Below are 25,742 nucleotides of genomic sequence, written 5' to 3'. Positions count from 1 at the left end.
GCCGAGCAGGCAGCAGTGAAGTGAAAGGACAACAATGCACAAGTGAAGACTAAGACTGGGCATCATCATCTTCGGCCAAGAAAGCCGGGCGTCGCAAGCCCACCCAGCAACGTGCCTGCCCGGCCTGCCGTGCCCCGCGATCTGCACGTGCGGCGAGGTCCGTGCCTTCCTTGTTTCTCGAAGCTCAAAGCGGCCATTGTCGAAAGCTCACAACTTTTGTCGCGTTCACCATCCAGCCGACATCTCACTTCTCGCACTTCAGCGCAGTGCGCCTCTTCTCAGTACATCGGTCGTTGTCATCTCAACTGACCCTCGTCGGCATTTTCAGGCCGCCCACGCTCTTTGCACACACCACTTCCTCGCCAAACACCTGCCCCTCGGGACAACAGCAAGATGTCAACAGAACCAGACGCGCCGAAACTCGGCGGCCTCAGCTTGGGCGATGACAAGAGCACCACATCCTCCGCGAACGGTACGAAGGCCAATCCCGCCGCCGCAATCTTCACGCCATCCGGTCCTGGCTTCAAGTGGTCCGACGAGGATGACTCGACCGCAACAGGTTCTGACAAGAAAGCAGGCGGTGATGGAGCAAACAAGGCAGATATCGAGAAGGCTCAGGTCGACGGCGCCGGCCACTTCATGGCCGGCTCCAAAGGCTTGAACGAGCCAGAGTTTGACGTCAACGTCAAGTTGGCAGATCTTCAAGAGGACCCGAACAATCCTCTCTACTCAGTCAAGAAGTTTGAAGAGTTGTCGCTGTAAGTTGCCGAAGGATATATATAATAATTGAACACCTGTAGGCTGACATTGCAAACAGGAAAGCAGAGCTCAGCACTGGTCTGGACCTTATGGGATTCCAGAAGCCCTCCAAAATTCAGGAGCGCGCACTTCCACTGCTGCTCAAGGATCCTCCGCAGAACTTCATCGGGCAATCGCAGTCTGGCACAGGCAAGACTGCTGCTTTCGTCCTCAACGTCCTCCAACGCGTTGACCTTTCGATCAACAAGCCTCAAGCGCTGATCCTCGCCCCCACTCGAGAGCTCGCTCGGCAGATCGCTGGAGTCGCGCAGACTATGGGTGTCAAGCTCCTGGAGAAAGGCTTACGAATTTCACAATCGGTGCCAGACCCAGAGACCCGCGGGAAGGCCGTTGAGGGTCAGGTCGTCGTTGGCACACCAGGCACAGTGATGGATCAGCTGAAGCGGCGGCTACTCGACGCACGTGGCATCAAAGTGCTTACCCTCGATGAGGCGGACAACATGCTCGATCTGCAGGGCATGGCAGACCAGTGCAAGCGTGTCAAGCAGCAATTGCCGAGGACCGCCCAAGTCGTGCTGTTCTCCGCAACTTTCCCACCAGACGTTTTGGCCTTTGCCGAGCAGTTCTCACCCAAGTCGAATATGATCACCTTGAAGGTCGAGGAGCTGTCCGTTAAGGGCATCAGACAGATGTACCTGGACTGCCAGAATGACGAGGAGAAATACGCCGCCCTTCTCAAGTTCTATGGCCTCATGACGATTGGGTCATCAGTCATCTTCGTCAAGCACAGAGAGACCGCAGTCCAGATCGACAGGCGAATGACAGCCGAGGGTCACAACGTTGCCTCTTTGACAGGTGCAAAGGAGGGCGCAGAGCGCGACGAGACGTTCCGCAAATTCCAAAAGGGCGAAGCGAAGGTGCTGATTGCCACCAATGTGCTGTCCCGTGGCATCGACGTTTCCACCGTCACCATGGTGGTCAACTACGACATTCCCGAGACCGTCGATGGTCAGCCAGATTTCGAAACCTACTTGCATCGCATCGGACGTACTGGACGTTTCGGCCGTACAGGCGCTGCGCTCAGCTTCGTTCACGACCGCAAGAGCTGGCAGAGTCTCATGGCCATATGCAAGCACTTCGGTGTCGAGCCCACCAAGCTTGACACCAGTGATTGGGACGAGGTGGAGCGTAACATCAAGGCGATTATGAAGAACTCTCGCAACAACATCAACATCGAGGAGATCGACATGTCCTGAGGACGTCTGATTATGGATTGTTGAAACAGCATGATGGCAAAGTATGAGCATGAGCATTGAAAGCAAGGGACGCAAGAGAGCACGCATATGGTTATTCATGCGTCCAAGCAGGCGAACCAAACCTTTCGATGCCTACAGACGAGACATTAGGCTGAGCTCGCGCTGCAGCTGTAGAAACGGGATGGAATGCAAAGAGGAGCGTTGTGCCTGCCACAGAAGATGGCGATGAGGTTGGGCAGGACAAAAGAGCATTACATTGAGACCTTGCGCGATGATAGATACCCAGGCTAAAGATGGCCAAAAATAATGAAGAGCGAACTTCAGCAAAAGAGTAAACTTGTCCTGTTTCACCAATTTGTTTGTTTGTGCTCCTCCTTACTCATATTGTTGTGTATCTTTCGCGCTCGTAGTCCTAACGGGACTGCTCGACTCCTAGCCCACTTGCCATGACTTACAAAGCTGATGATACTGAGCACCCACCGTGGCGCCCCACTGCAGGGTTCGGTGTAGTTACGCCTACCCAATCACAATTCCCACAGCTACGTTCTCCCATCACGAATTAGAAAGAGAGCTCCATCGCTCGCGTGGCCTACTACTAGCCTTTTACAAGTACCAAGTTTTCCTCTCGTTCAGAGGAGAACATTCATCACACCGCTTTTGCGGGAGGAAGCTACAGTTGCTGCTAGAAAGTGGTACGCTAGAAGCGCAGTCCGCTCCACCGAACCAACAGTGTTTGTCGAAGTCGCTGTTTTTGTTGGCTGCAGGGAAACTGGCGTGCTGGCTGTGCTGGCATTGCTGGCGCCGGGTCAGGCCCAGATTAGTAGCAATTGTGGCAGTGGATGTGGCTCCGCTTTTCGTACACATACATGTTCATGCTGTGTAACTTGTGACTGTACCGAGTATTGAGGGCGTGCTCACGCATTTGGGGTGCTCGGCCACGATTGTGTTTCTGATGATGAAAAAGGTGATCTGGAAGTCGTGGTCTGGAAGCTGCTTCATGCGTGCGGATCGGGGAATTTTGCTTGTGTCGCATGAGTTCTAGAAGGGTTGATCGCTGTTGAGAACGTGTGCGAAGCAGGTTCGGAGGCGAGATGGGATAAATGAAACGGCCAATCAAACATGAACAATGTCCGTCAGTCACCGTTTGGTTCCTGCGTAAGTTGGGACCTTCCTGGGCTATAGCACGTTGCTGCTGTGCGTCGCTGTGCTGGAGCTCCCATCTCGAAGGCTGTGAAGGGACCGCGTGGAGTCATGTGCACGCAGATTGGAAATGCAGGTCTGCAGATCGGCTCAACGTTGATGTGTTTGGCTGGACTTGTCGGATGGCTAGTCAGTGGAAGAGGTGATGCACATGGTGCAGAAGTGCTGTGAGGGACCGAAGTCTGTTGCTCGCTGCGCGTGCCGATGGACTGCAGTATCACAGCTTTTTCCCATGTACAATGGGATCCTGGGTGGCGTAAGCGGTAGCTCTCTGCTCTGCTGTCACCGACCTGTCAATGAATGTCAACGTTGGTTCGCTCAGGGACGGTAACGACAGAAACGTTCGCTCGCTGCTTTTGGATCAGCAGAAGCGCCTCATGCACGGTATATGCGTGGTGTTGGCGTTGTGGTTGCTTAAGCGCCTGAGGACAGAAGCGATGCCACTAGCTGCGATTGATGAGCTGCCGATCGAATGCGCCAGACCCATGCCACACTATGAAACCAACCGACATGAGCGGTTTCTCACGGTGGGCGCACCATCCGGACAGGCATGGGCAGCTTCGTGGGGTGGCCGCACCCGCAATTTCACGAGAGGGCGCTGGACTGACTGCTGCTGCGTCCCACGAAGACCACGACAAGCCGATGGAGCGCCTCGCAAAAAGGAACAGAATGTGGTTGATGGCGGCAGCAGCCTGCAGGCGTCGGAGAGCAGCAGCACGCGCGACGAGGGACGGGATGGAAGCGAGTGGCTGGGCGCGCTCGTGGGCTTGACCCCGGTCGCTCGCTCCTTCCCGCACCAGTCCAATCACGGGCGGCCGCTTTTTGTCTTTTTCGCCGCGCCAGCCTGTGCTTCCTCCTGATCTTCGCAGCAGGCGCGCAGCGTGTGCTTCTCTCACATCCACCACCGCACCACACACGCCTCGACCACCATCATTCCTTCCCTTGCGACCGCCGTCCGTTAGTCTGCCAGTTGCATCTTTCGCCGCACTCACCATTCTTGCCTGCCTGCCTGCCCGTTCGCCCGCCCGACCGCAGCACACAGAGCGACACACCACGCCCTCGTCGCACTCGTCACCGCCGGCAGCCCCCTAATCTCCAACTTGCCGACGATTGCCTGCGCACGCCCACGCACTCTCACGCATCATCATCATCATCATATAGCGCGTGCACGCCCACAGCCTTCCATCGACCTTGCGACGATCTCGTCTGCTGCTGCTGTCGCTGCCACCACCCGCAACGACATCTGACTCGGGTACGCGCTGAGTCTCACCGCACCACGCACACAACACTCTCGCCCTCTCGCCCGACGCCTCCCACACGTCAGGACTCACCCGGCAACAAAGCGCGTCTCTGCTCTTCATCTTTCGGCGGCACTCTACGACAAAGACTCTGCATTGTCGCGGCAGCTGGCTCTGGCACTCAGACAAGACAAGGCTATTTCTTTGTAATCTTATAATTTACACCTTACAGCTACGCCGAGCCCTTTGACACCGACCGGCGGCCTAATTCTGGCGTGTTTGACCATACGTCCAGCACCATCTGTCTAATCAGTCCTCTCACACAAGAGCGATTCTGTTCCGGTCAGCTGTATCGTCTTCTACAGCAGCGCCCAACACCAGCACGCTTTCACGACTTCCGATTTCCACGCACTACTACAGGAACGCATACATATCTGATCGAGAATGAGCATTGGCACTGGCGGCATTGCTCAAATGACTTCTTACAACAACAACAACAATAACTCCAACAACGCCTTCCCTTCAAATGGTCTCGGTCTTCCCGGTTCTGGCTTCAGCGGCGCACGAGGCCAGCGTCAGAACACCAAGCGGTTGAGCGTGGCTCTCCCGCCCCGTGTTGCTCCCATTAGCGAGAACTCGACCGACAACCCAACTCCACGCACCAGCCGTTCGCACCTGCTTGCAGGTCTCCGCACCCAGCCCAAGACTCCATCGGTCCCGGCTTCCGCTCCTTACCACCAGACACATCACTCCGTCTCCGGCATCAACGCTTCTCAATGGGCAGACCAGAACTACCCTGGCTATAGCCAGCAGCAGGTTCCACACACTGCCTCGCGAGCTAGCTTCGACATGTCCGCCCAGTATTCCAAGAACGCGGGTCGCCAGATGTACTCTCTGCCCGAGCAAGTCTTGGCTCCACCATCAATGTATGAACAGGAAGATGTTGACCCCACCGTCCTTCAGCAAATGCAGATGCACAGCCTGTTCTTGGCCCAGCGCCAACAGCAGTTGCAACAACAGCTCGCAAACATCACCGCCGCCACTCAAGGCGTGAACTTGAATGGCCGCGGCTCTTTCCATCAGCCACAGATGTCGGTTCAACATCAGCAGGCTCTCTATCTCCAGCAACAGCTTCAGCAGCAGCAACTCCAGCAGCAACAGCAGCTCCAGTCTCCAATCGAGGTACCTGGTCAACCTGGTGTTTACCTTGTGTACAACCCAGCTCTTCAAGGTTACTCGTATGTCGTCGACCAGTCCGTTCAGCAGCAGGCTCAGCAGATGGTGTCTCCTGTCCAGCAGGCTCAGGCTCAGAACTTCCCGCAAGCACGTTACGACTCACCGGCACAGACCTTGAACGTCACCCCACCAACGACAGAGCGCTCTTCGCCAGCCAATGGCCGCTCTTTCACTCCACCAAAGAAGGCGCCGTCTCCACCTTCGACTCTCGAGCACGTTGAGCCTCTGCCACCGCCATCTGCCACCGCCTTCCGCCGTGGTCACAAGAAGGCATCTTCTCTCGCTATTGATGCCTTGGGTGGTGTGGCAGATGGCCCAAAGACTTCCAGCGCCGCGACTTTCGGCTCTCAACGTAGTGCGTTCCCGCCTACTCCAATGACTGGCACTTTCGGTCCAGGTGCGGCACGTGCTGGCGAGCATCCAATCCGTCAACCGCGCGGTCCTCCGGCCATCGAAGAACTTGCAGCCGCACCAACAAGCAAGCACGAAGGCAGCAAGAACTTTGCCACTCGCCAACGTCGCCGTGCACTTGACAGTCTTATGAAGGCCGGCAACGACCGCCGTGCGGTGTCTCGCTCTTCGGGTGGCAGCCCAGTCAGCGAGTCTGACTTCAACTTCGACCGCGCCGAGGTCCGTGGTAGCAGGAAGATGTCGCCCATCGGCTCCGAGATGCAGCAGAAGCGTGGCAGCCAAGGCTCTGCAGATGGCTACTTTGGTCTGAGCTCAGCATCTAGCAGTGAGGGCGAAGACTTTGGAGCTTTTAAGCAGCCGCCTACTCCAGCAACTCCTGTTGATGCTGGTGACCGCAAGAAAATGATGTTTGGTGTGCTCAATGCCGCTGAGAAGCGCAAGAGCCACTTTGTCTAAAGTATGAACGGGTGGGAAACTGGTGTTGGTTGCTGGGATACACTTTTTGGATTTGAGACGGCAGGATTCTTGGTTCGCAATGCATGTGCACGACCTGATTGATTGGATTACCGTCATGGAAAAGAAAGAAAGAGATTGGAGGAAATGGGACACATTTTGGAGAAAAGAGGATTCACAAATTCTGGAGAGATGGAACACAAGAAGTTGCAAAGCTTTTTCGGAAACATTTCTTCACTCAGAGTTGTTACGCGGAGGCTTTTCTCTATACGCTGTCGTCCGCTGCGCGTACGAGGGTGTGAGGGAGAGGCTCTTTCTGGCGGGATAACAACTTTTCATGTTTGTGCATAGTACCCTACCCGTATCTTCACTTCGGAAGAGTTGGGAAAGAGGGAAGATGAAAGATTTTATGATTCATTGGATGGGGTTGATCGAACTTGAGCATCTGTTTTCTTCTGCTTCTTTTTTATTTTACACATGATCATCAGGAGCTACAAACTACAATTGATGCTCTTTTACGGCCGACCTTGAAGAATCACCTTTCATTATTGGAACCACATTTTACTTCTTCTCACTTTCTGCGTATCAACTTGCACTTGGGTTTTGCTCGTTGAGTTGCAAGGGAAGCCATGGTATGGTGACATGGATGGGGATATCTGTTGTTGCTCTGTTGCTCTCGCTGTTGTGAAAAGAAAGTACAGCATGGAGGAGGGAAGGAAGGAGATGGGAATGTTGAGATAATATTGGTGTGAGAATAAGATGAATCGCTTATCGATTACAACAACAGTAACGTTCACTATCTGCTCTTTTTGTAACGTTTATCGAATCGGATGGACGTTGTTTTGCACTGTTGGCGAGTGTTGGGTAGTTGCGTGGGAAGGCAGTCAGTGCGTTGGTCTGGGGTCCAGCTGAGCTGTTTTCCACCGCACTTTCCCACTCGGTTGCCACGACCTCGAACGCTTTTCCCGGAAACACAGACTCACGGCGTGAAAATACCATGCTCCCGCATCCTACATCGCCGAACAACGAGGGCCGATAGCAGAAGGCGACAGGGAGCAGTTGCAGCAGCCTCTTGACATGCTGCACACCAAAATCTCAGCGGCTTTGTGCCTTTGTCCGCCAAAGCAAGCTGGTTGTAGGCCGGCCTCAGCTGCAGCTCAAAGGAAGAAATACCATTGTCGATGACTTCACAATGTCCTTGTGTGCTGCAATGATCAAGTTCTATCCTTTGATTCGAGGTGTACAGAGATGACTTTACTACATATCGACGCACGACAAACCTGCGTCCGGAAGGCGTGCTCCCCCTTCCGGTTAGCCCCCTTCCGTTTCGAGCGACGCGTCCGGCGACGCGTCGACCATCGAGGTATATAGCTGCCATTTCCCAATTCCCTCGTCTGAACTTCTCCACGTCGCCAGTCCCCTCCCTCCTCCTCGCTCGAGCGCCACCAACAGCCCCTCCTGTGTCGCTGCCGGGCTGTCGACCAATAAGGCTCGATGCGTGCGCACCTCTCCCTCGTACAGCTGCGGACAGGCTGGATCGGCTGGTTTACGGATTCCGATAGCAAGAACACGCTCCGCTAGTCGTAATGGCTCTAACGTAGCGCGCGATCCGTATAATAGGCATAATAGGGGCTATATATAAGGACCTTCTCCAGCCTAGCTCGCATAACAGGCAAGTATGTGTCGCTATATCGAAGCAAAACGGGTTTATTGTAGCGACACAGTGCTTTGCTGCGTGGACCAAATTGTACTATACACAAAGGCAGCCAAGAAGCCGGAAACGAAGTGTTCCTAATACAGGAAGAGGTTGGTTAGCTATTGCTTGCAGTAAGATTCTCTGCTACGAAATATGCGATTCAAAATCTTACAAATCTTAGTAGGATGTATGGAGGCCCAGCGCGAACAACTAATAGCATAGAGCTCGTCATGCCATAACTGCTCTACGACAATATCAGTCACTGTATTAAATGACCGCTAGTCTGAGAAACCTGCAGCTAAAAGATGAGCATGACACGAGGTGACAGGACGGTCGTGAAGGGATTGTCGCTGATAGCATCAATGCTACTTCTCATGTCTTATAATTAGAGCGACGGTCAACTAAGATATACATAATCCAGAACAGTCACACTTCGCTTACTGCTCCCTCACCAAGATCGGAGAAAATGGTATAGCTTATGAAATTTACGGGCATGTATGCCAGCCCCAAGTGTCCGCAAGCTCACTTATTCGGCAGGCTGTGGACCTCTCTTGTGCCGCTGAATCCACGACGAAATTGGTTCCTGGTCTCGTTCGGAGTCGCGCTGAAACGATGGTCGCTAAGAATCCGGCACACTTCGAAAGATTCCAGCTTCTCCCAAAGCATATTCTGCTGGACAAGACTATCAACGTGGAGTGTGATCAGGTGGAAAGGCAGTAGAAGGTAGAGTTCCACCATGTTACGGTTTGATTGGACGACACAGCCAAGAACTGATCAGGCAGAGTGGCTGCGATCAGTTTGAGGATCACGTGAGTGATCACTGAGCAGCAGAGCGATCAGCGATCACTGATCACGGTGGTCACAGTGATCAAGGTGAGCATGCAGGAGACTAGGTGCTATATAGACGACGCTCTTTACCGTAGGATAGGAGCTTCGTGCTCAACTCAATACAACTCTCTTGGGGTTACGTTACAAACCTTTCAGGACCTTCTCTGATATACCACGAGGACATTGCGAGGATCGACACTTCCTAGGCCAACCCCGTATCAGATTAGGGTTAGGCTGCCGACGGACCGGCAGGACGTAACAACTTTGAGCACCAAAAGCCGAAGGGAAGCGCTATCGATCAATGTCAAGAAAGACTCAGGACGTCGCCGACACGAGAAGTCCATCACGACAACAGCTATCGACTGGAATCACGGAACGAATGAGCAACATGTCGATTAACGGAAGCGGGAAACAATCGACTCCCACTATGAGCACAGCGGGCTCATACGAGTCAACCCACGCACCTAAGATATCCACGCCGGAGACGTTCGACGGGACTAAGGAGAAGTTGGAGAGCTTCCAGCTGCAGGTTCAGCTGTACCTCCACTTCAACGCGCACCAGTTTCATAGCGAGGCCGACAAGGTCTTGTATGCCGCATCCTTCCTACGAGGAAGAGCCGCCAGAGGATTCCGAGCATACCTGAAGGACTGGCTGGTCTGCCAGAATTCAGATGATGAACCAGAAACGGAAACCAGAAGAATCTTCCACAGCTACGACAAGTTCGAAGAAAAACTTAATGATCTATACGGGATACCCAACGAGGAGGCACACGCCGATCGCCATATCCGACAACTCCGACAAACCACTTCTGTCGCCGCCTATGCGTCAGAATTCCAAGGATACCAGGCCGATCTTGAGTGGAACGACGCTGCCTATCGTTCGCAGTTCTACCTGGGACTGAAGGATTCAGTCAAGGCCGAGTTATCCCGAAACTCCAGCATGACCACGCTCGGTGCCATGATCAAAGCAGCGAAGGAAATCGACGAGAGACTCCAGGAGCTGAAATACGACCGATTCGTACAGCCTGGATACCAGAGACCCGCACGAGGCGGAAGAGGGAGCTTCAAGGCCAGAAGCCAGGACCCTGATTACGGAGATCCGATGGAGTTGGATGCTACCGAACGTACGCGAGGAAGGAAGCTGAAGAGCAAAGGCTTCACCTGCTACGAGTGTGGCGAGGAAGGCCACTACGCGCGGAACTGCAGAAAGAAAAACAAGGTCAGCCGTGAGATGAACACCATGGCTCGGACAACAGCATACCGGGAATGCGAGGAGGACTCCTCGAAATCTGACTAGTTCGGAGGGACAACCCCGAAGAGGCTCATTGAACCGCGGTCTCTTGGTTCAGTAGCCTAGAGAGAAAAGAGATCAGCACGACACGGAAAACCGCGAAACGAACGAGGGGAAAAACTTACTCGGAAAAAGACAAATCGTCAAAGGGAACAAAGCCTTGGAGACCAGGAGACATGAGGTTCCACCACAGGGGAGGCATTTCAAGGCTAGCCTCGGGGGCGGAAATCTTCACGTCACACTTGCAACCTTTGCGAATGCACTCGGAGCATTTCCCAGAACGGGGACCCACGATACAGCGAGGTGCGGGTTCGCCAGCAGAGGAACGAGCGGTCTGACAGCGAGTGCAGGGAGCCATCTCAACACCGTTCGCAGCAACTTCTTTTGCGAGGGCAACACGACGAAGACGACTTGCGGAAGTATAGGGTGACGGGGAAGACATTCTTGAGAAACGAGGGAAACAAGAGGAAGGACGAGGTTAAGCTTCGGGACGAAGCTGACTAAGGAGGGGATGGTGTTACGGTTTGATTGGACGACACAGCCAAGAACTGATCAGGCAGAGTGGCTGCGATCAGTTTGAGGATCACGTGAGTGATCACTGAGCAGCAGAGCGATCAGCGATCACTGATCACGGTGGTCACAGTGATCAAGGTGAGCATGCAGGAGACTAGGTGCTATATAGACGACGCTCTTTACCGTAGGATAGGAGCTTCGTGCTCAACTCAATACAACTCTCTTGGGGTTACGTTACAAACCTTTCAGGACCTTCTCTGATATACCACGAGGACATTGCGAGGATCGACACTTCCTAGGCCAACCCCGTATCAGATTAGGGTTAGGCTGCCGACGGACCGGCAGGACGTAACACACCACTCGACCCTGCCGCTGGCGTCGTTTAATCGACATGTCGGTATAGGCTAGGCGATATCTTCTACTTCGGAACGGTTCTGTCTACGTTAAGTGGTGTTACGTCCTGCCGGTCCGTCGGCAGCCTAACCCTAATCTGATATGGGGTTGGCCTAGGAAGTGTCGATCCCCGCAATGTCCTCGTGGTATATCAGAGAAGGTCCTGAAAGGTTTGTAACATAACCCCAAGAGAGTTGTATTGAGTTGAGCACGAAGCTCCTATCCTACGGTAAAGAGCGTCGTCTATATAGCACCTAGTCTCCTGCATGCTCACCTTGATCACTGTGACCACCGTGATCAGTGATCGCTGATCGCTCTGCTGCTCAGTGATCACTCACGTGATCCTCAAACTGATCGCAGCCACTCTGCCTGATCAGTTCTTGGCTGTGTCGTCCAATCAAACCGTAACAAGTGGATGCAAGCTTGGTTGGAGAAAAGCGACATCACGGAGGGAATGATTGCGGAGTTTTATACGAAAGAGCACGACTGGGCTGATATGCTGGACGGTATCTTATCTGCTATGTTTTCTCCGAACACAGGTGATGGAGCGCGACTCTAAAGAGTCTCGGGCGAAAGAGTCTTCGCTAAATTGAAATGGCGCGCGTATCGTCCTGGATCAAGCGTGCGCCTGATCTCGAGCAACCCGTATTCTTTGCATAAGGTAATAGTCTGGTTATGTTCGAGCAGATGCCGCAATACTGCTGCCACGTCTTGCGCGGACGCAAAGAGCCGACCGGGCGATGACCATGATATAGCTCTATCAATCGAATTATCACTCACTTCCGCTTGAAGGAGTATGGCAGCTTGGCTTACAGAGGTATTCGACACAATGTGCACGTTCGCTATATCGAAGTGAATGAACATGGAAGCCATTTGTTGTACGGTGGATATACTAAGCTTCATGACCACAAACACCATAAATGTAATTTCCATGTAGGGCATGATCTCAAGCAAGCGCTGCTTGCTGCTGTTGTGATAGTCCATCATTCTCTTTTGTGGGCACCAGACTCCTGCTCTTCACATGCCTTGAGGCACTGAACCACTATTTCACCACGAATAGCGGTGAAAGCCCACTCGGTCATCACTCCATCAAGCTCCTTCTCCCTCTTTACTTTTCGCGCGATGGTCCCAGGGCCGTCGCTCCTTAGAGTTTCGGTCCAGAATGTGTTTGACGACGAAACGCGTGATATGCCCAGTACCCGATGGAGGTTGTGCTGCCAATGAAATGACCATGGCACAGCCAAGATTTCATCACTAATCACTACCTCAGACTAGCCTAGACAGCGCTTCATAACTCGGATGTAGATGTTTTTCTTAGACTGCCCTTTTCCCTGGCCAGACCATAATCTCCGTAGGCATCCGAACAACCAGTTCCGCATGTTTGTCGACGTTGTACGCTGGGAACATTGTATATGTATTATACCTTGCTTCCTATTCGGATAATGCGGTCCTGATTTGTCGCGAGACACCTCTACCTCCTTCTTAGTCGCTCCTACGCAGCGGTGCCGCCTCGGGTACTGGAGAAACCTTCGCCGCGAGCTTGCTGCCGAGTGCTGCGAAACAATCTCGGATCTTGGTAGCTTCACTTTAACCACACCGCGCGAAGGCGGAAATCTCGAGACACAATGTTAGCCTTAACGCTAGCGAGTCTTGATGAACCCCAATTCGCGCTGGTATCAATAGCCCAGCCCAAGCATCCGGCTAAAGTTTTCGCGCAGTGGTCACAGCGGCCGACGGCGTGGTTGCACCACGACTTTGTATGAAATGAGTGGTGCAAGTTGTAAGGTATAAGAGGTAGAAAGCGACCCTCTCAACCCCAACGCATCATCGGCACTCTATTCGAACACCGAACAATCTACATTGCATCTACCAGCCACAAACGCGGAACTTCTTGCTCAGCAGGCAGCACTTTCCACGATGCAGCCATTCTGGATCTCTCTCTTGTAAGTCTGCTCCAAAGGAATACCCAGTCAGCATGATCATCTCTAACAGTTGGCTTCCGGAAGGCTCGCTAGCAGCGCTGCAGCTACGCCATTGGCGAACGGGGTTGCAGAACGAGGTCTTTCCTCGTACGACGAAGCATCTGCCGAGCCTGTCAAGGCACAGCTCGAAGCCCGGGACGACGATCTTTGGTATCGAACGGAGTGTTGGGACAGCTCCGAATGGTCGAGTGCTGGCAATTGGGGGACGTTTACCCCAATCTTTAGGTACAATACCTGGCTCACTAAAGCAACTTGCGAAAGGTCGGGATACAACTACCACGCATCGGGATCTGTAAGTACATTTCTTGGCCAGAACTCGCGGTTTCTCTGCTAATTGCTTTTGTCTTGCTTTCAGTGCATTAGAGATTCGGGAACTGGGAACGCTTGGATCGACGGCCCCCAATGGTGGAACGACTGCAAGGCTGTAGCGTCGGGCGGCTATACGGACTATAGGCCCTCATCAGGTGATCGCAGCAAGTATGAGGCGTACACGAGAACTATTCCATCAGACCAGGTAGAAGGCAGGGGATTCGACAAGGCACACAACGCGCCAGGCAAGTAGCTATCGTGAGCGACTTGTAGGTTCCAGGAATTGGCTCTTGGACTCTCTGGTCGTGTAGCTTGCTACTACAGACTGCAATGTCAAGACGGGGTGTTAGACCTGGAGGCTGGAGTGTCTCCGAGGCTTTGGTTCGTTCAATTCTTGTAGGCGTTGTTCACGGACATACTCCGTAACAAGGTAGCCATTTGAGAATCCGTAAGAGTCGACAGCGCGGAAAAAGCGGTATAGTCTGGCAATTTTGATCTTCTTGTTTGCCAGCATATCGTAGACGAATAGCTGGTTCTTGTATTCGCTCTTAGTAACCTCGAAGCCGAATTTGACTACTAGAGTCTCCGAAAGGCGTCTGATGTTCTGACAAGAGGCTACAGCAGAAACTGAAGGCTGCGCGCAATAATTCATGATCTCCTCGCTGGAAGCCTCTATAAATTGCGAGACATCGCTATGCCAGGAGAGCATAGGTTTTGTGGGTGCCATCGTGATTCTCTCTACGGTAGGAGAAATACGAAACGTGATCAGTAGACTTAAGCATTCATACCACAGCGATCGCACGTAAGTCCTTATAGAATGCTGCTAGTGTCGCGCGAGGTAAGCAAGTGCGCTTGTAGGAGAAGCGCTAGGCCCAATCCGTCCTAGCGCAGTCTGGCTCCTCTAGTATATATAACATGTAGAATAACGCCTAACAGGACTCTATAGCTTATCTAGCGGTAATAACGTCTTATGATATAACTTTAATATATCCTATAAGTTACTCGTTAGGTAGTACCAACAGCAAAATCGCCAAACACTACCCAGCCACCAAAATCGACAAACGCTAAACGACGCTGAGCAGGAGACGGGACCGTGCGTGAGCTTTGTGCCACCGCAACTTCCACCTGCATTGCAAGTCCTCTGATGGGATCACCCACCATGGCTGTTGCTTCTATCTGGCCTATCCTCCTGAGAAGGCCCACCAAGCTCACATCTGCAAACACCACATTGGAAACTTCGACGCGCCACATAGCCATATGGCGACTCCCAGTCTAGGGTGGAAACAGAGCGACAGCGGTTTCTCGACATTGTCCACAATGGAGGACTCAATGCCTTTGTTCCTTTGTTTGTCGGATCCGGTCTGGATCCAAGGTGCATCTGCGAGTGGAAGAATATGATCATCTCAAGATACTGGAGATCATAGGGCCAAGCCGTTGTATACACAATGTCATTTTACTGCGGTGATATGGGTTTGTCGGACCATTTTGAGAAGAGGCGAGTATGGACCACACACTTGCCATTACGCGTCGCGTGCTTCAAGCACCCTTCAACCTCTTTGGGGTGTGTGACTTGTCGACGCAGGTCGCCTCTTCTATTCACTGTCTGTTCACTTTCTCGTTACTGTTTGCTTTGCCTGCCTCCCTTCTTTCTCTCTTTATCTCTGCAGTCGCAATTACTGCAAACTGTCTTTCATTACACATATGGGCCTTTCTAGCAACCGGGGTTGGCAGTCACAGCAAAATTAGCATCCTTCCTCAACAACCTGATCGTACTCGGTCTCAGAGATTGAGAACATGTCGTCCTACCAGCAAATCGACGTCACACAAGACATCATGCAGCAGCTTCCGGGCGAAGTTGTTGCGCATATTGCGTCGTTCACAGAGAAGGCAGACTTGAACAATCTGCGTCTAGCCTCTCCCAATGCTGCGGCCAAGTCGAGCATCGAATTCGCAAAGCAGAACCTGCAACACCTCCGAGTCAATATCCGAATCGCACTAGGCGACTATGAGAACTGGCATATCAGGGGCATCACAGCCTGGGACCATTTCATATCCTCTGACATTGAAGCTGTCATCAAGATCCTCGACGACAACGACCGCGCAGGGTTCGTTCAGGAGATCACGTTTGTCGAAGTGAGAGAATACGACATCGCCCCAACAATTGACACTTCCCGCGACCCTTCGGCGCCGAACCATGGGATTGGAACCACTGAAGCCGGAAGACTGCTGGGTGCTCTCCTGTCCAAGCTGACGTCGCTTCGCAAGGTCACACTATCTTCCGCAAAGGGACCTACCATGGACCTCCTCCTGTATGCGCTTAAATGTCGGCCACAGCTTCGTCCCGTCAGCCTGACTGTTGACCACGGATATTTCGAGGATGAGAGGGTCTTTACGCCCATTCTCAGCCTCTTTTCACAATCGCTCCGCGCCCTCCATCTTACCAATGTGCGCTTTACAGGTCTCGGCTGGCGCAATCTCCTCGCACATATTCGCGATGAGTCACAGATTGAAGACTTCACCGAGGAAGGCTCAACGATACTCAATCGCAGCGAATATCTGCTTGATACTACGGCTATCTCGGCTGACTTGAGTGCAGAGGTGCCAGGGAGCGAAGTTTATCGCCTTCAGGCAGGTTCTGCAGTCATGAAGGGGAAGATCGGGGTCAGGACGGGCGTGGACGAGCTGTGGAGATTGACTAGGAGGCATCACTGGGGCGACAGGTGATTGATTGGTGACCATCGATGTCATCGTCGATTTCGTCTGTTCGTCAAGAACTGCCAGCACCTGACTGTGAACCTCTTTGCCGCGAGCGACTTGTGAACATACACAACGCTTTGGCACAGGATTGACCGACCAAGAGAAGGCTGCCCGCTAGAAGGCACGCAGAGCCTATGTTGTGCAGGCGGTAAGCACGGATGGCTCCAAACACATCTCTGGTGCACGTTTGACGTTTCTGTCAATGCTGCCAATACCGATAGACAACATGAATAGAATCTGCATTGTATCATGAACCCATTCTCTCAAAGGAAATCTAAACCTTGCCTCTCTAAAGTACACTTCCCCAGTGTCTCACGCCAGAGAGAAAGACTCCAGCAACCACTCATTCACGACGATAAAACAACGATAATACCTCCCCGAACTTTCATCCTCCGAGACGCACCAGCGAGTACAGCTGCAAAATTACCATCACCAAGCAAAACAGCAACGAAGATGATGGCAATAAAAGATCGAGAAAGTAGACAACACAGTACAACGCGACTAGAGAGGAAACTTTGGGAGGGAGCATTAGTACACTGAAGACAGAGAAAAGAGAGGAAAGCAGCTGTTTACAAGGTCCAGCCAGGTTTTGAATTTCTCTTCATCATCATCGAAGAGTAAACGAGCACTAAAAAGATGAGGTAATTGGTTTCGAAAGTTGATAGATAAGTTGATGTTAATGATGATGATGACGATGATGATGATTGGTGAGAAGTTGGATCATATCATGCCCTTTGCGCCCTGACCTGACTTGACCACCGCCTCCGCTACTGCTGCCTCCGTCTTCAGCGCGGCCGTCACTGACTCCTTCTCTCTCGCCCCTTCTCGCACCTCGTTGCCGTTTCAAAAGAAATACAGTCCTTCTTTCGCCCATCCCGTTGGAAAAACCCCTCCCCGTGTTTGATATATGTCGCGCAATCTTTGTAATGGCCAGCAGTAGCGGCAAAAACAGCGTCCCAGAAATGTGTCGATGTCCGCGCGTCGTTGCTGTTCATGTTTCTACACTCTCCCATTTCTGCGTGGCATGCCATGCGTACTGTTGCGAACCACAATGTCCGTAGCGCACACCACCCCAGTAATAGTGGCGACGACCGTCATCTCTTCGCCGCTCCGGGGTCCCAAGGTCTCGCATTCATGCATCGAAAAGAAGGCCGATTATATCAGCCCGCACATGCGCAGATTTTCTTGGATGATAATGTCGTTCACCGCAGCCATGACGAATCGTATCTGCATGGTGTCTGTCGCGCACGTGAAGTGTGTGTAGATCTGCTTGGTAGGATGTTGATTGAGCCTAGAGCAAGGTCAGTTTTGCCAGAGAAAAGCCGAATACGCCGGAGATACTCACGAGACAAATCGGTTCAAGATGTAGTCACATGCGGCACCATAATCCTGACCTCCCTCGTAATCCGGGAAGTAGTTCTTCATGGGTGACACGGGTAGCTTCTCCTTGAAGCGGTCGATCTTGTTGAGGAACAGAATTATGCTGGTCTTGGTGAACCATCGGCTGTTGCAAATCGAGTCGAAGAGTGTCAAAGCTTCTTGCATTCGGTTCACGGTCTCGTCTTCGAACAAAAGTTGGTCGTATTCTGATATTGCCACCAGGAAGAGGATTGTCGTCACGTTCTCGAAGCAGTGTATCCACTTTTTCCGTTCCGATCTTTGGCCACCAACGTCGAACATGCGATATGTGAGGTCGCCGATGATGAATGTCGTTTCTGTGATACCCGTTGTTTTGACACGCGACCGGAGCACGTCCTGGTCGGAAGGAATGTACGTCGGTGACGCGATGGTGTCAATGGAGTCGAAGTAGTACTTGGCCGAGTCGTTCAGCTGGTACTCCCTACTCCTCTGGAACGCTGATTGCACGCCGGCGTCAGCCCACAGAGTCTTGATCGCTTGACCGACTTCGGGAGGTAGCACGTCGCCTTCGATTTGTGCGGGTTGCATGAAGATGGTCTGCACGTGGTATTCGGCTCGTTGGTCGTCCAATGGCAGTTCTAAGCTCTCCATGGCCTCCAGTATCACGCGCATACTTTGCACTGTGTTTGAGAAGATGATCTCCCGAAAGCTTTCTCGCTCGTCTCTTGAGTAGCCTCCCTCGTGTATGAGCTTCATCTGCTTGAGAATTGTCGATTTTCCTGATTCACCAGCGCCCAGGAGCAGCATCTTGATCTCATTCCGCAGGTTCATCTTGTCCCGCTTCAATTGGTTCTCGATCTCTTCATTTCGCTGCTTACCCTCCTTGGACTCTGAACTCTGTCCACACCCCATGATGGCGGTTGTGCGCGCACGGCCGTGGCGCGATGTATGTGTCGAGGAAGGAGAATGAATGCGATGGGCCGCGATCGAGGTCGCGCGAGTGCGTGCGGGTAGGTGCTAGTGCAGTAGGGATATACGTCGAGAACTGGCCGAAACGCGTTAGTCAATGCCTTGGAAAGCCTGTTTCCGACGTATGGTATGATGGTAGCACGAAGATGTTGTTTGCAGTCGCAACGTGACCAACGCAGCTGCCGCCGATCCGTGACTAGCCCCTGCACAAGCTCAATTCACGACGCGATGGTGTGTCGAACAGGTCGCCGGCCAGCTTGCAGACTCTGTCTCGCGAATGCCGAGGGCCGGTCGTGCGGTGCTCCGTCTCGTTTCGTCTCGTGGTGACGATGGTATTGGGCGGCGGCGAGGGCACTTACCTCGTCAATGACAGCAAGCGTCAGGGCAGACAACTGTCTCGCACGTCGCGCAGTCGTGGGTGCGGACAATGAATGGAGCGCAATGGAGGCGGTGCACTCTCCGCTCCTTTCGCGCGGCGAGCGTCGGCAGGCGGAGGCGTTCGCAGATTGCGTCGGGTCGTCGCGTCTCGGAGGCGGTGGGCGGTGGTCGACGAGGCTCGCAGTCGGTCGGGTCCACACTCGCAGGCAATGGGGTGGAGGGGGGCAGGTGCGCCGCTCGCGTGCAGACGTTCACGCACAGGAGGTCGCGGACTGCAGCAGAGGTGAGGTCTGGCAGTGCTGGCGCTGGAGACAGTAGTGGGAGGCCCAGTTTGGAGCTGCAGGGAGATTTGATTGGTAACAGCCGGGCGCTCGAAATGACTTTCGGAAGGCAGGGAGCGAGATCAACAGCCTTCCTGCTAATCCGTCTATCCCAGCGCCTATCAGCCAATGGGCGCGCGCGCTGCTGTGCTCGACTGCCGATGACCTGCAGGCCGGCGAGCTGGGTCAAAGCGGGTGGCGAGGGAGGATTGGGAGGAGCTGGAGCTGTCGCGGATCTGCACTGTGAGGATCGCGAACAGCTGGTGGTGTTGGTGGTATGAGGATGGTGAAGGAGCTGCTCTGACGCCGACGCTCCTGCTGGCAAGTGGCACGGCGGCGGCAAAAGCAGCAGCAGCGGTGCTGTAAGTAGGGCCAAGGCAGTGTCTCGCTTGCAGACGGTGCGACAAGGCACGATGTGCGTGTGTGAGAGCGTGGTGCCTCTTCCTGTCCCAACCCTCACCCGGCTTGCCTGCTGGCATCAACGCAGACACGAGGGACCGTGCTGCCAGAACAGAAAAACACCCTCCACCGCAGAGACCAGCCGCTTCCTGGCCCTGAACAGCCTCCAATCCGCCCCTGATTCGCTCGACGCATCGCATGAGGACAGGATCTCGGACTGTGCCACTTGCACGACATGATCGCGCGGCCAGTGCTGTGACGGGAAATCCTGCCACCATCGCCCGCCCCTCACATCGCCGTGGCCGTGGCTATGACCCCAGACGTGGAGAGAGTCCGCGCGGTACAGTATACAAACACTCGTTGCCTCTCGTTCCTGCATCTGCATCTGCACATCTCACCCGCCCGCAACAACCAACTCACCGAATAGTCCGTAAGCACATTGACGAAAGCCATGCCTCGTCATTCACATGACAGGATGCCGCAGCTGAAACGCCTCTGGCCGAAGCCTTTGATGCAGACGGGAGGAGAGACACCCGTCAGGCCGGGTCAGGCCAGCATTTGTACAACCCTCAATCGAGCCTTCGTCTCACACGCCGGCCACTAATTTCTCTCTGTGGCGCCCTGAGCTGAACAGGAGGAACTGGTTGCTGACTACAGATCCGGAAACACAACACCCTTCTTCTCATCGTCAGTCAGCCCGTCCCATCGGACATCGTTCTGTCCGGATCCCATCGTCATCCGTGCTGTGAGCCTTGAGACTCGAGATTTGTGGGAGAGTGAAACGCCATCGAAGCTCCGTCCGGTAGCGCGTTCTAGGGAGCTTCGATACGTCCTTCGAGAAATTGCCTAGTTCCCGCACTCTACATCACGGCAGGCAGGAAACACCTTCCGCTATTGCTGCCGGCGCCACCACCACCACTTGTCTCTCGATGCGCGGAAATTCCTACCGGACCAGTTCCCTATTCATCATTCACAAACAATGTGAAAAACATCACTTCCTCAATTCCCTTTACCCCTCTTGCAGCACAACGTCAAATCTGAGAACAGTTTACAAAAATAGCATCAAATTGACCATAAAGAATGGAACCCCATGCAAACACTCAATGTCACTCATGAAGGCACGCAAAAGCCAAACAAGAATAGTGACATGCTCCCAGGGTGGAGAGCGTGGTCTCTTTTTTGGGAAATGGGCTTGACGACGTTGAGGAGACAGAGTTTGGTAACGGTGAAGGGGGTTCGTCCGTTCTCGCTCTTGAAACACGAGCGGGTGGATGGAATTGATTGATGCGATGCCGCTTTATGCACAGAACAATTCGTGGATACGTTCTTCGAAATAATTGATCCAAAAAGTTACAATGGAGAGCATTTTCTCTTTGATGTCTCTGAGCGATGCGAAGCAGAATTCAATTGCGCGCGCGCACACGCGACAGCGTTCTACTTTATGATAGCATGACACTTTTTGAGCATTCATCCTTGCAGCCATGACTCTTCTTGTTGAACACAGATGAACGAACGTGCTACGGCAGTTCATCAATCATCGGCATTGGCATTCCGATGCCGATTCGGCCCCGTTGCCTCACACAGACATCCGACCACCCACGCAACTTGTTGCCAACGAGCATCACGACCCAGAAGTCCTTACTCTACCTTCCTCGCATAAACTCCGTGCCTTCCTCAGCGAAATACAATTGTGTTGGTAGGAAAGCGCGATTCGTCAGACCGCTCTTACCAGAATACCACTGACCCAAAAAGCCGGACGTAAGCCTGGAAGGAACGATTGTTAACATTGTGCGACGCCAATGAAGCGAACCTGTAGCAAGTTACATGTACAGTAGCGTAGTTTGGTAGGGTAGAGAAAGAAAGATAGATCCCATTCCCTTCCCTGCGTCATCACTCGCCGCTTGGAGCAATTTCGTGTAGTACAGTTCATGCAGGATTGACCAGAAGAGAAGGAAGGTCAACTCTGTGCTGCGCCGCTATCGCACCGTTCACGATCCACGATAGAATAGGAAACAAGGCACGCGGAATGAATGAGTATGCAAGCAAGTAGAATTACCTCAACTCAGTCTGGAGAAGGGAGACCAAACGTAGACATTGGTCACGAGTGCCGGTGGGATCAGTAAAATAATATTTACATTTTACATCTATCAATGTCGTAAGAATCACTAGTAACTACTCTTTCTCATCATCATCAACTGCCCGCTCCAGCTCCAGCTTCAACAAAAGAATAGAAGCCGTGTCCGGAGCGCGACGATGATGGTAAATAATATTGATTCAATCAGGTAGGGCAAACCAAGCGCTAGATTTGCTGCTTGATATTGGGTATCTCTTGAAAAAGCACAGTCCAAATTGATGGAGATAGGGGAGGCCATGTACGTCCTCCCAAAAACGAAAGAATTAACAACAGAAGTCCAGAGTGTCTGGACTCTCTTGTTGTTTTGCCAACCAGTTCGCGCCGCGTTGGACTTTGTGGTCTCCTGGTCCGAACGCGGAAGCCAGTGAGAGCGAATGTTGTGAAGAGACGACTCTTTCTCTGTATTAGATAGCACGCTGCCGTTCGGGCAGCTGCGCTAATGCTGTCGTGATGGTGATGTCGGTGTCGATTATGATCGAATCAATAATGTCGTTCAGGTCGTGAATGAGTGAGGAAGGGGCGTCAGAACGTGACTGCCGTCGTATGCAGATGTAATCGTCGAGCAGAAAGGAATCTCGTGATGGTCGCTGGAATCTTACGCCATCATTGGGTTGATGAGCCTTGTCGTCCGGCGTCCTGCCATCATGGCGCGGTGGTCGGTCGGATACAGGCCTTGGACGCCCGCAGCGTGTGCTTGTACCCGCATTGCAGCCAGCGCATGACGTTCGCAATAAACCCGGCTATTGATCTCAAAGTAGTCGTCTGTCAAGATCACACGACATTGGGAGCAAGTGAAGCATCGCGGGTGGTACTTCTTGTCGACGACACCTTGCCTGGTTGAGGTCGTGGTCTCGAGGTATTGGCCTTCGATACCGTGGTTGCAGCCATGGCATAATGAGTCATTCTGCTCGTGGTAGTGATGCTCGCAGTATGGATGGTTGTTGATGACGTAAAAGTCGGCCGTGAGGAAAGGTGCGTCGCAGGTCCGGCAAACGAAACATGCCTTGTGCCATCTTCCTGTGAGACGTCCGTCTGCAGCCTTGACAGATTTTCCTTCAATCATGTGCCCGCAGCCACGGCACATAGCCTTGTGCGACATTGTTGGACGACGAGCATGTCGTCGTTGCTGTGGCTGTTCTGGAGTAGGCGGAGGTTGAAAAGTGCTCTGCGGCACAGCTTTCATATCACCTGCTTCCGATGGGGCTCTGGACCCGTAATGCGAGCTCGAATGGCTTCCCGTCTCGTGGCCGTCTAACGACGGCTCCTGTGGAACCATTGGGGATAGTTGCCTATTGACTGGATCTACACGAGGTACCTCGACAGGAGTTCGTGTTCTCAAGGGACTCGCTTGCGTTGATGGGGCCTTGAAAGGAGCTTCTCTTGGCTCCTGACCCGCAGCAGCACGATGTGGAAGCATATTTGGATCCATGGGCGATTCCAGAGCATAGAAGTCCTCTCTCTTCGCTGGCGTCGGAGGAACGGGCGCATGGCGAGTAAAGGCTCGCGGTGGTGACGCTTGTCTTGGAAGCTCTGCACGTTCACCAGGCTTCTGCGGAGCTCGAATGTTCAACCCTGCTGGGCGCAGCTGTTCGTCGTCTTCCGGCTTGCTGAGAGCATTTGCAAGTGGAGACAATGCCTCCACACTTCCAGCTGGGCTTGGACGCGTGCTGTATGTGTGATCAGTGTAGTTCGACGAATGCGTTGTTGAGATCGTCGACGCGTCTGACTCCGAAGGCGCGTGACTGCTCTCGAGTTGCCTGTACTGCGACACCGGCTTGGGCACCGGAGGCGCGTCCTGAATGCGATGATCTGTGCGCAGAGCATTCCTGCTCTGACTTCGTAAGGGTAATGGAAGTGCAGAGGGCGGCGGGTTAGCCAAGGATGGCCTGCGCTGCGAGCTGCGTAGGGCTGGCTCACTTCGCTGCTTCGCTAATGTTTGTAATCCTGAGCTTGACGTCTCGGGAGCAGGAGAAGCTGGATACGAGTTGTTTGAAACGAGCCCGGCGGTTTTGGATATTGACGCGTCTTCTGGTTCAGCGCTGAACTGCTCCAGGAATGTTGGAGAAAAGATTTCTTCGCTGGGTCGTGATGGCCGCGGTGGCGGTGTCGCCTTCTTCGGTATGCGGCTGATTTCTGACTGGCTGTGACTTGTGGCGGGTGTCGTGGGCCTCGAATGAGTTGACGAGGCAGTCGCCGGGCGGTTCGCCTCTACCGCGCTTGGCCTCCTCAAATTAGACGATGCGCCTCCATCTTTCGATTCTGCGCTGCCTTGCCTCTTTGCTGCAAAAGGACCACTCTTCAGCGTGTTTAGTCTTTGTAGCACATTCTCGCCTCCGTTCAATCGCGGACTCTTGGGTTCATAGCTGTAAGGATCCTCGACTGTGAGATTATGCTGTTCGTTACGCGATGCGGCCCTTGATTCAGCTCGCGATGGCGCTCGATCAGTTGCTGGGGTTCTCCTGCCATTGCTGGTTGATGGCCTGCCGGGCGTACTGCTGCCTGATGTTGGCCACGGAGGGAAAGCACAATCCAAATTCGCACTCAGTTCCGGACTTGGTGGTCGCTGATCAAGATGCCGGGGCATAGGACTGATAATATTGCGGAGGCTTGAAAACTTGCCACCACTCGATGCTGGAGTAATCGGTGCCTCAAACTTTGGATGGGGGCTCAAAAAGGATTGATTCGCTGCCGTAGCATTGATCTTGGGCAATGCGATCCGCGAAGGCTTTTTGCTGAGCGTCGGGCCTCTGCTGGGTGTCTGTTCCTGCTCTTCTCTGGAGTGCGCTCCTGTCGCAGGCGGTGTGTTGCTCGCATCATGTTGGCGCAGCTTGAAAGGGTTGCTCAGACCTGGTATGCGACTCTTCGGCGGGCTTGGAGCTGGAGCCGGAGCTGGGACTGGGGCACTTTGTCCAGAGCACACATGGTCCGCCAATTCTGATATCTCTATGTCGATGCCACATGTTGAGCACTTGATCGCGGGCAGGAAAGAAACTGGCCGCACGCCATCTCGCGCAAGAGTGGCAGCCAGTGACATTACAACTGGTTCGATTCTCGGTGGGTGTCGTTCGTGGTGTTGAAGTGGTGTTGCTGACTCGTCGGTGTCCTAGGAACGCGGTGCACCATCGCAGGCCCTCGGTATCGTCGATGTGGTTACTGAGGATAGCTCACTCTCCTCGGCCAAGTAATTCGGTATATTCGCGCTCGCTCTCCTAGCTCGCAGACCTGGATTGACAGACAGAGCTCTCTGCTGCCGTTACACACATGTACAAGGGAGACGGTGTGAGACAACAAAAGCATAGCAGTGCAGCTTGCTCAAGGTTCGAAACACCAAAACGGTTGCCAGATCGCAGACAGCAAGCCACGCAAGCGAAACCATAATCCAGACTGCGATCAGACAGCTCCCAACGAAGGGCAACGCCGTAACCCAAGGAGGCGTGATGGCGACCACACATAGCGCTTGGACGGCCTGGTGCTGGCGAACGACAGTGCCGAGCTTGTGCCCTGGTCGGTCGGTGGTCCCGAGCCATTGCGCTTAAAGAAATGAAGCTGATCAAAGCTCCGGCAAGGGGCGCACGTGAAGAGACATTGGGAGCATCTTCCTGGCGCGAAGGTTCACCTGTCAAATAATGTTTCAACGCCTGCCATCGTCATGCCGCGAAGCATCGTGCTCGTCGTCCGTCTGTCCTCCCAGCTGCGCGTCGCGGTGGGAAATCCTGTCTATTCTCTCCGTATCTAGACGCGTGGAGCAGAGCCTCAGCTTGGACTTTTGGAGACCCTGGGGGTGACCGACCACGTTAGCGTACGCGGTTGAACGACGGTGAGGGCCGAGTCTCGCAGCAGCTGCGCTCAATTCGGCAGGAT

At 53.4% G+C, this 25,742-nt stretch overlaps 6 protein-coding genes across 6 annotated transcripts; 3 read left to right on the top strand and 3 right to left on the bottom strand.

The window, feature by feature from the left end:
* Window positions 1–393: 393 nt before the first annotated feature.
* Window positions 394–2,015, top strand: CKM354_000430300 (uncharacterized protein; the record flags this gene model as incomplete). The annotated part of the gene is made up of 2 exons (XM_044799536.1): window positions 394–758; window positions 818–2,015. The coding sequence occupies 2 exons, from the start codon at window positions 394–396 to the stop codon at window positions 2,013–2,015; spliced, it is 1,563 nt and encodes a 520-aa protein (XP_044655471.1).
* Window positions 2,016–4,897: 2,882 nt separating this feature from the next.
* CKM354_000430200 (uncharacterized protein) lies at window positions 4,898–6,556 on the top strand (the record flags this gene model as incomplete). Its single annotated transcript, XM_044799535.1, has 1 exon — window positions 4,898–6,556. One exon carries the CDS (start codon window positions 4,898–4,900, stop codon window positions 6,554–6,556), a length of 1,659 nt encoding a protein of 552 aa, XP_044655470.1.
* A 7,355-nt stretch (window positions 6,557–13,911) lies between these two features.
* On the bottom strand, window positions 13,912–14,292 carry CKM354_000430100 (uncharacterized protein; the record flags this gene model as incomplete). Its single annotated transcript, XM_044799534.1, has 1 exon — window positions 13,912–14,292. The coding sequence occupies one exon, from the start codon at window positions 14,290–14,292 to the stop codon at window positions 13,912–13,914; it is 381 nt and encodes a 126-aa protein (XP_044655469.1).
* A 1,067-nt stretch (window positions 14,293–15,359) lies between these two features.
* CKM354_000430000 (uncharacterized protein) lies at window positions 15,360–16,289 on the top strand (the record flags this gene model as incomplete). The annotated part of the gene is made up of 1 exon (XM_044799533.1): window positions 15,360–16,289. The coding sequence occupies one exon, from the start codon at window positions 15,360–15,362 to the stop codon at window positions 16,287–16,289; it is 930 nt and encodes a 309-aa protein (XP_044655468.1).
* Window positions 16,290–17,477: 1,188 nt separating this feature from the next.
* On the bottom strand, window positions 17,478–18,593 carry CKM354_000429900 (guanine nucleotide-binding protein subunit alpha; the record flags this gene model as incomplete). Its single annotated transcript, XM_044799532.1, has 2 exons — window positions 17,478–17,613; window positions 17,668–18,593. The coding sequence occupies 2 exons, from the start codon at window positions 18,591–18,593 to the stop codon at window positions 17,478–17,480; spliced, it is 1,062 nt and encodes a 353-aa protein (XP_044655467.1).
* A 3,883-nt stretch (window positions 18,594–22,476) lies between these two features.
* CKM354_000429800 (uncharacterized protein) lies at window positions 22,477–24,915 on the bottom strand (the record flags this gene model as incomplete). Its single annotated transcript, XM_044799531.1, has 1 exon — window positions 22,477–24,915. One exon carries the CDS (start codon window positions 24,913–24,915, stop codon window positions 22,477–22,479), a length of 2,439 nt encoding a protein of 812 aa, XP_044655466.1.
* Window positions 24,916–25,742: the final 827 nt, after the last annotated feature.

This window comes from Cercospora kikuchii, assembly GCF_019650295.1.
Source record: "Cercospora kikuchii DNA, contig_00002, whole genome shotgun sequence".
NCBI classification, from domain to species: Eukaryota; Fungi; Ascomycota; class Dothideomycetes; order Mycosphaerellales; family Mycosphaerellaceae; genus Cercospora; species Cercospora kikuchii.
The sequence above is the reverse complement of the archived record's forward strand: the minus strand, read 5'-3'. Positions and strand labels throughout refer to the sequence as shown.